At 40.3% G+C, this 9,661-nt stretch overlaps 1 protein-coding gene across 3 annotated transcripts in view; it reads right to left on the minus strand.

Moving 5' to 3' along the window:
* Positions 1 to 6,076, minus strand: part of IDO2 (indoleamine 2,3-dioxygenase 2) — a 62,117-nt gene extending 56,041 nt beyond the window's left edge. The window contains exon 1 of one of the 3 annotated variants that reach the window (XM_045779106.2): positions 5,807 to 6,076. In XM_045779106.2, the coding sequence (XP_045635062.2) occupies positions 5,807 to 5,905 (99 nt within the window). In that variant the 5' untranslated portion in view covers positions 5,906 to 6,076. The remainder of the gene's footprint in view (positions 1 to 5,806) is intronic. The other 2 variants (XM_045779105.2, XM_045779107.2) reach the window with 2 other exon arrangements.
* Positions 6,077 to 9,661: the final 3,585 nt, after the last annotated feature.

Genomic DNA, 9,661 nt, shown 5'->3' on the forward strand with positions numbered 1-9,661 from the left:
GCTACAAAACAGTACTGAGGCAATTATTTTTCTACTCCTCCTTCTAACCATCTGGAGTCCACTGCTTCCATCAAGGGTTGTGAATTTCTACAGAACAGTATATATGTATCTATTTTTCCCAAATAGTTATTTGATCACTATAAAGAATAAAGTTCAACGAACTATTGGGGCTTCATCAAGATAAAAATCTTCTGCACAGTGAAGGAAACAATCAGCAAAACTAAAAGGCAGCCTACAGGACGGGAAGCACCCAGATGTTTGTAGCCGTTTTATCAACAATAGCCAAACAATGGAGAATGCCCAAATGTCCATTGACTGATGAATGGATCAAGCAGATGTGGTGTATATACATACAATGAAATATTACTCATCCACCAAAAGAAATGAAATCTTGCCACTTGCTATGACATGGAGGGAGCTAGAATGTATTACGCTAAGTGAAATAGGTCAGTCAGAGAAAGACAAATACCATATGATTTCACTCATATATGGAATTTAAGAAAGAAAACAGATGAACATAGGCGAAGGGGGAAAAGAAAAAAAAGGGAGAGAGGGAAACAGCCATAAGAGACTCTTAATGATAGAAAACAAACTGAGGGGTGATGGAGGGAGGTGGACAAGGGGATGGGCTCAATGGGTGGTAGGTATTAAGGAGGGCACTTGTTATGACGAGAGCTGGGTGTCATATGTAAATGATGAATCACTGAATTCTATTCCAGAAACCAATATTGCACTGTATGTTAACCAACTAGAATTTAAATTAAAAAAAACGAAATAAAAAAGTTTCAAAAAAGAAAAAGAATAAAGTTCCCAACATCCCTATGACTATTGGTACTAGTCCTCTTCTCCTGCTCCATGGCACACTTAAAATTTCCCTTTTCCTTTTTTTAAAAAATTTTTTATTAAGGGACGGCTGGGTGGCTCAGTCGTTAAGCGTCTGCCTTCGGCTCAGGGTGTGATCCCAGCGATCTGGGATCGAGCCCCACATCAAGCTCCTTCGCTGGGAGCCTGCTTCTTCCTCTCCCACTCTCCCTGCTTGTGTTCCCTCTCTTGCTGGCTGTCTCTATCTCTGTCAAATAAATAAATAAAATCTTTAAAAAATTTTTTATTTAAATTCAATTTGGTTAACATATAGTATATTTTTAGTTTCAGGCGTAGAATTTAGTGATTCATCAGTTGCATTTAACACCCAGTGCTCATTATAACAAGTGCCCTCCTTGATGCCCATCATCCTCCCACCTCTCCTGCAGCAACCCTCAGTTTGTTTCCTTTGTGTGTTGTTGTTATTGTTGTTTTGCTGGAGGACCAGTTAGGGATTTATTGCTAAACAGTGAGAACTTCTGAGCCGTGGACAAAGATCATCTTTGAGAACACTGAGCCATCAGAAGCACCGCCAACCTCATTAGAATTTTTGGCAAGAATAGTTCATAGGCAGTGAGGAATGTGCACTTCTATTAGGAAATGCATTGTGTCTGGTTCTGAGCCACCATTGACTATTTTTTCTTCCATCCATTATTTCACTGGGTTTCATAAGATGGTGGTATTTCTTTTTTTTTTCACATAAAATATGTTTAATAAATATTTTGATCAAAATTAAACTAAGAAAAAACCCCAAGCAAATGGTAAGTAATGCTACCAAAACAACCCAGAAGAAAACTAAAATATGACAAACCAATAGCAAGAACATTAAAACTATGTCAAGGTAAGATGACTGTGTCAGGGAGTCCCCTCTGTCTATCCAAACCTACCAATTAAACTTGCAAACTTGCTCAAGTTCTGTCTTCTCCAGGAAGCTTTCCCCATCACTTCTGGTGTGCACCAGGATCACCTCTGAACTCCCAATTCTGCTTTCTACCCTTAAAGCTTCTCTTCTCCAGAACAGCTTTAGTCCCTTCTACCATTGCCCACAGGTCATCCTGTAGACGCTTTGGCATTATGTTCCTCCTCCTTCAGCTAAATGCACATTCAGCACTAGAATCCTTTTTGACAGAAAGCACCCTCCCAGCCATTCCAGATGGGAGGCCTCATGCTCCTGCCTCCTTTCCATTCCTGCTGGTGCCTTTACCTCCAGGCTGTTACTGCTTCTCCAATACCTGCCACCTGCCAGACTTTGCCCTCCAGATGTGCCTTCTCCTCCTCGCCCCCCTTTTCAGAACCTGCTTAACAAGAGCTGGTCAGATCATATCTTTCCACTCCTCTGATACCTATAGCACAGCCCACATTCCAAAGAGGATGAGAATGCAGTGACAACATCTGATTCACAACTGACCTCAGCTCCAATTCCTTGTCTTGCCCCCACCCCTTCCCCCTGCGCCTGGGCTCAGCAAAGCTTTTCTCTGACAGGAGGTTTCCTCTAATGGCAATCCTCTTGCATACTCTGTGATTCCACTGACCATCCTGTCGTCATTAGAGCAGCACCCCCAGCAGACCAGAACTGCAGGAGCAGGACTGGACTTCTCTCACATGCCACCAGCACCCACCACAGTGCCTGAAAACAGCCGGCTCTCAAGAGGTACTTGGAGCAGCAGTGAGTAGTGAAGGGGGGCTGTCAGTGGCCTTGTTTTGTGGCAGCTATGCCTTACATTTGGTACATTCAGAGAGATGGTGATATTCTAATTCCATCATTTATTCTTCATTTATGAGTCACTCTGGATGATGCCTGGGAACTAACTCTTCACTTTGGAACTGTTAGAAAGAAAGAAAGAAAGAAAGAAAGAAAGAAAGAAAAGAAAGAAAGAAAGAAAGAAAGAAAGAAAGAAAGAAGAAAGAAAGAAAGAAAGAAAGAAAGAAAGAAAGAAAGAAAGAAAGAAAGAAAGAAAGAAAGAAGGAAGGAAGGAAGGAAGGAAGGAAGGAAGAAAGAAAGAAAGAAAGAAAGAAAGAAAGAAAGAAAGAAAGAAAGAAAAGGAAAGAATCAAGCGTTTTTCCTGCCCTTATAAGAACAGTACATCAAAGTAAATAGTTGACAAGAAGTTCATGTTCATAGAAGCATCCTTTGGTTTTGTATTTAAATTACTTCCCAGCTCTACTCAATGCTTCTTGTAGCCATGACACCTTTATTGCTATAGTCAGCCTCTCAAGTGTAGACCTTCATCTCTCAGCTGGACCTGCACTGTCCTCAATGTATTCTGTAGCTTTCAAGCACTGAGCCATTTAGGCTAGGAGCCCAAATTAACTGTTGGGGTGGGGCTCTGGTGTCAATATTTTTTAAAGCTCCCCAAGTGATTTCGGTGTACAGTCCAGGGACTGCTGCTCTAACCCACCCTACGCTTAACGTTGTGCTGGCAAAATATTCAAAGGCCGGTTGGGTTATGTCAGTTGTAGATAAGTGAAATCCAAATTCCTGAGCCTAACATTGGAGACCTCTGTTCCATACCAATCCAATCTCTGACTATAATCTACAGTAGGCCCCTCCTTTCCTGCCAAACTGATTTCCTTGTATTCTTTATGTCTAAAGAAAAATTACTTCCCATCTCCCCCACCCAAACACACATACGCACGCACAGGACACGTGATCTGGCAAAGGAGTTTTGGAGCATATTTATGGACCGGAGTCTGACAGGTATACATTTTCCACACTGAAACGTTAGCCCCTGGAAATGCTTGAGAGTGGATAGAAACAGTGGGGTAGAATATTTAAAACCAAGCCAGCCCCCTCCCCTCATCAGCTTAACTGTTTTCTTCAGAGACTTGGAAGTAAATATTCATAGTAAGCATCCAAGCTTGCTAGCTTGCTGAAGCTAGCTTTGGGCTAGTTGACAGGACAGAACAGTTCTCCCATCACTTGCCTTTCAACTAAAGGAAAGCAAAATCTATTTGTGCCCTTAGCAAAGTCAGTGACAGACATTTCCTAATTCGTGATCAGTTTCAGCACCTCTGCTGTCTGGTATCACTGCTGACAAAATCCCTCCTGATGGATGGAGCAACCTGGGGCAGATTCTGATGAAAACTTCCTTCTCTCATCTCTTCCCAGAAATGGAGATGTTTAAAATTTTCACACAAATGAAAGGAAACTAAAACTGAAACACAGAATTACATTTTCAGAAATCTGACATATAGCTACTCTAAAGGAGGCCCAATTTGCCAGGGGATTTTTTATATGAACGCAGAAATGGAAATTTCTTCTAAGGGGTTATCCATTAACCAAATCACAAGACAGACATGATCTGGTTCCGGACACCACAAGCACTTGATACCTGTTATTGTTTCTTATCTAGTTTTCTTATTTATCAGAAAGGAAAAACAGAGGGGAACTCAATCATCATGGTGTTATAAAGTTATATACTTTATAAGATTATTTTTCTCTGCTTAGTGTACCTATTTAATCTCAATAAGAACGTGTTAGCCTATTGGCCCCTTCTTCCTTGTGAACCAGGGATGATGTGAATATTCCTGAATCAAGTTTTACACACAGAATGGAGTTTGTAATAAGCATTGGACTGAAGGTCAGGAGAACTGCTTCTAGTCTTTCACTGGATTTATTAAAATGTTTCATCCCACAGCAGTCCGGTGGGAGTGGCTCTAGATCTCTATCCACTCCATGTGAAAACAGGGTCACATGTGACTGTTTGTGATTCATACAGGGTTAGAAGAGTGCAAGTCAGGGTGACTGACATATTCTGGTTTGCCCAGGACTTTCCTGCTTTAGCCCTGAAAGACCCACATCTTGGGAATCCCTTAAGTCCCTGGCAAAAGCAAATTCTTAGTCACCCTAGTGGCAGCCAGAGAGTACAACCTATACTCTGGGCTACAGCCCTACTCTTCATAACACCTTGAAGTCATTACTTAATGACTTAAAGTTCAAGTTACTTGCAGATCTGTGGCTTGTTCTCTCAACCAACAGCTCTACAGACAGCTTTTGGAACCAATGAATAGATGATATCTTCATCTGCATTCCTCAAATACCAATTGAAAGTAAATAGGCATTAGAGTAGGTATTCAATAAAAGCTCATTGAATTCTAGACCATTCTTTAATTGTAGTTAAATGACAAAGTAGGCTTATGGGAGGGGGGGAATTGGATCTATTAAGTTGTTGCGGTAACTGCAATATTGGACCCCTAGATTCTCAACCAAGTAGTTGTGGCCCTTATCTATGATGTAGTAGAAAAAAAGATGTTAAGAGCCCTGGGTACTAGTTCTGCTTTTGACACGAATATGACTTTGGCAAGTCACTTCCTCTGAACTTCAGCTAGCCCAAATGTAAAAGTAGGAAGTTGGGACCGGATGGTTTCTAAGCACTCTTTAACAGTCTTAACATTCTAGGCTTCGGACCCCGTTCAGAGAGTAAACAGTACTGTTAAAGGTTAAGTTATGAAACAAGTGCATTACAGATTGTATCTTCAGTATAATTGAGAAATAGTTTTTGTTAGTTCTCAAGGGTTAGTTACTCTTCTCAGCAATGGCGGTGACTATCTGATTCTTCCCACCAAATGCCCAAAGTACCCATGGCCTCCAGTGTTCTTTTGTTCTCCCACTAGCAAGCCAAGATAAACTGATTTGCTCCCTCAATTGATCTTTAAGTTCTGTCTTTTCCTTGGTAACTACAGATTTGTTCATAAGTTTACTGGACTGAATGACAATCTATTAAAAACAGCTGGCCTTAAAACATTCCTTTTGAGCTGTACTGTGCTGGGCTGCGGCTGCCACTTTTCTTTTGTTCATGATTACACGTTGACTTATTTGTAGCATCTTGTCCAGGTATTTAGATCACCTGTCCCCTGACGACCACATAAATTAACCAAACAAAAGAAGGAATAAATCAGCATCTCGAGAAACCAATTCTGCCCTGGTCCAAGGCTCTATACTTACCAGGGGATTTGGAAGAAGAAAGCCATAATCTTCAGAAATGTGAAATCTTCTTAAAGATAATACTGGTGCTGTCTTCAAATTCTGACTTGGATTCTCCATAATTTTGTTTGAAGTGTCTACACTGAAGCCTAAGTTCCTGAGTGCCCACTACCCCAAATATATCAAAGATCCAGGGTAAGGGAGCTTCAGAATCGCATCTTCCTGTCGAAGTTAATTCTGCAGTGCCTCAGCAACAGAGAAGAACCTTGGTCTGAGGTTGAATTCCAGACTGCCATGAACTTTCTCTGACACAAGGCTGAGTAAATAATTCGAGACTGCTGATTAAAACAAACAGGCAAACAAAACCATAACAGAAAAAAAATTGTCTCCTTTTTTTTCACACATGTGTAGTATGAGAAGATTGATTTTAAATTCAGACACAAATATGTTCTCCTTTGGAAAGGGAAAAATAAACTAGAACTTTGGGCGTGGCTGATCCCAAATACCCTGACAGTAACCTGGTCCACAATGACTTTTGACACAGTGGGTCTTTATCCCAAAAGAGTAAACAATTAAAACTGGAAGTTAGTTACATTTAGACAGATATTTCAGTGGTTGGTGATGACTGGCGAGGAGAGGAAGACTCTAAACGCATGTCAGAACTTCAAAGGGTTCTGAACAACAACATACTCTAACTGAACAACATACTCTAAAATACAATTGCTTTGATTTTCTTTAAGAAATAATATTTAATAATTTTTCAAAATCTTTTTTTATTATTTTTTTAAATTTATATTTTAATGTTTTTTTATTATATTACATTAGTCACCATACAGTACATCCCTGGTTTCTGATGTAAAGTTCGATGATTCATTAGTTGTGTATAATACCCAGTGCACCATGCAATACGTGCCCTCCTTACTACCCATCACCAGCCTATCGCATTCCTCACCCCCCTCCCCTCTGAAGCCCTCAGTTTGTTTCTCAGAGTCCATAGTCTCTCATGCTTCATTCCCCCTTCTGATTACCTCCCTTTCTTTATCCCTTTCTTCCCCTACCGATCTTCCTAGTTCTTATGTTCCATAGATGAGAGATATCATATGATAATTGTCTTTCTCTGCTTGACTTATTTCACTTAGCGTTATCTCCTCCAGTGCTGTCCATGTTGCAGCAAATGTTGAGAACTCATTCTTTCTGATAGCTGAGTAATATTCCATTGTATATATGGACCACAACTTCTTAATCCAGTCATCTGTTGAAGGGCATCTCGGTTCCTTCCACGATTTAGCTATTGTGGACAATGCTGATCTTTAATCACAATAAGGAGGACATATATATTTTTTGGGGGAAGGACATATATATTTTTAAGTTTAATGAATGAGGTAGTGGATATTAACAAACTTAAGAGCCTAAACAGATGATTCGATTTAACCCTCTACCTTTATTCACCATCTTTTGAGAACCTACCACAAAGATACATGATTTTACCTATGAAATACCTATTAATTTTACTGATTTTGCAGATCAGTAAACTGGGGCACACACATGTGAATAACTCTGTTGTCACTCTACTAATTATTGGCAGAGTGAGGACTAGAGCTGAGGTATCTTGACTTCCAAGCCATTGCTGTGTTCACCAGATCAGGATACCAGGCTGTCTGTCAAAAGTGCTATCACAGCTTGAATTCACTTAACTATGAGCCCACTTACAAGTTCCATGCCACAGATCTGCTCTATGGAAATTCTGAAGATTCTGCCTTTTGCCCAATGGACCCTGAACTTGGGTCATAAAGTTGTGAGCAAATTTATTTGCTATATTTTTAAAATATTTTATTTATTCATTTGAGATTGAGAGAGCACAGATGCACACAAGTTGGGGGAGGAGCAGAGGGAAAGGGAGAGGGACAAGCAGACTCCCCACCAGGCAGGCTTGATCCCAACACCCAACACCCAGAGATCATGACCTGAGCCAAAGTCAGACACTTAACCAACTGAACCACCCAAGTGCCCTCCTCCCCAAACAGATTTATTTGGAAGATAATTTATCTAAACACATCTTCCTCTTCCTCCCTTTCTCTAAGATAAATAGAAAAGCTAAGGTGTGCCTGGGTCCCAGGCTCAGCGTTGAGTATGGGACTCTTGGTTTCAGCTCAGGTCATGATCTCATAGTGGTGGGATTGAGCCCCAAGTCTGGCTCCAGTGCAGAGTCTGCTTGAGATTGTTTCCTCCACTCTCTCCCAACCCCTCTCTCTCCCCACCCATCACGTGTGCTCTCTCACTCTCAAATAAATAAATAACATGTTTTTAAAACATGCTAAAAGCAGGAAGTTCTCTGATCATTCATTGAACAATTCCCATGGAAGGTTCAACTTTAAAAGTTGTATGTCAAAAGCATAATTGATTTATGGTCCATCAAACACTTGAGAGCCATTTTCAGTTATCTACTTTCCCTCAACCCAATATCCAACCAGTCTTGAAATTGTTTCCTATGCCTTCCAAGTGCAATTTCTCAAACTTCATATGTTTAATCATCTTGTTCTCTTCTTCATTTTCAGATGAAAAGAAGTCCCAGTTATTTTGTTGATGCTAGTCATGCTATTTTGCATCCATTCCCTCTGCACCCTCTCCGGAATTTACTATAATGTTATAAAAGCATAGAATCATAAAATCAGAACTAAAAAGGAACATTACGGAGTACATGATCTAGTTTAACACCCTCACTGTACGTATAAAAACCTGAAATATATGGGAGTGAAATGACTTACCAAATGTCATCCTGGAAGTGCACATAAGAATTGGACTGGAATTCTGACTTGGTGTCTCTCAATCCAGAACTTTCCACTGTTAACTCAGCCAGGCCTACCTTCGTGTAAATTTCTGTCACCTATCCACTATGAGTCTTTCAACAGGTGGCTTAAGGTTCTGAGCCTCTTTTTTCCACCTCTGAAGGAAATAGTAAATTTATCCCGGAGACATTTTGGGATAAATAAATGAGAAACCATTAAATGAAGCACTTATCAGAAAACAATAAATGCTATTTTTCTCATGCTCTTCTCATCTCATTCTGGAAATCCTTTTTTAGTATGTTTCTCTGGTTTTCTTTCCTATCATTCTGATTATATCCTTTTCTATTTCAATCACTGACTCCTTTTTTTTTAATATTGGCCATGAACATATACATATTTGTAGTGTTATTACAACTATTTTCTGCTTCAATATGCTTATGTATTTCCATATGATCTTAGCCATCAGTTCTATATGCCCAGCTTCCCAATGCTGCATATTCAGTCTTGACCTTTCTGGCTCCCAAGGTTTAGATCCTATGGTACTTGTGGGTCAGTGAACATCTCAGGTCCTACCAGAAAATCTTTCAAGAGCTGCTCACTGTGGGGTGCCTGCGTGGTGCAGTCGGTTAAACATTCTGCTCTTGGTTTCAGCTCAGGGTTTGATCTCAGGGTCAGGGTCGTGAGATTGAGCACCACATGGGGTTCTGTACTCCGTGTGGAGTCTGCCTGAGATTCTCTCTCCTTCTCCCCCTCCCACCATGCTCTCTCTGTCTCTCTCAAATAAATAAATAAATATATCTTTAAAAAAGAGCTCCTCACCGTAAATTAAATAAAGTTCAAGTTTTCTTGATCTGGCATTCAATAATGTCCATCGCCTGACCCCTTATCATCTTTCTAGCTGTTCAAAATTGTACAATCACTTTGGACTTCTTTCATGTCCTATTCAAGTTCTTCCTGGCTTCACAGTTACTAACACATTTATGTCATCTTTTCTGTTAGAATGTAAGCTTCTTGAAGAATTCATACCCAACTTTGCATCTTCCTTTAGCAGCGTGTGTCCAGTGTCTGGTGCTCAAGAAGTGTTTGTTAA

Source organism: Ursus americanus, chromosome 27, assembly GCF_024610735.1.
Source record: "Ursus americanus isolate L20-20 chromosome 27, mUrsAme1.1.p, whole genome shotgun sequence".
Classification (NCBI taxonomy): Eukaryota; Metazoa; Chordata; class Mammalia; order Carnivora; family Ursidae; genus Ursus; species Ursus americanus.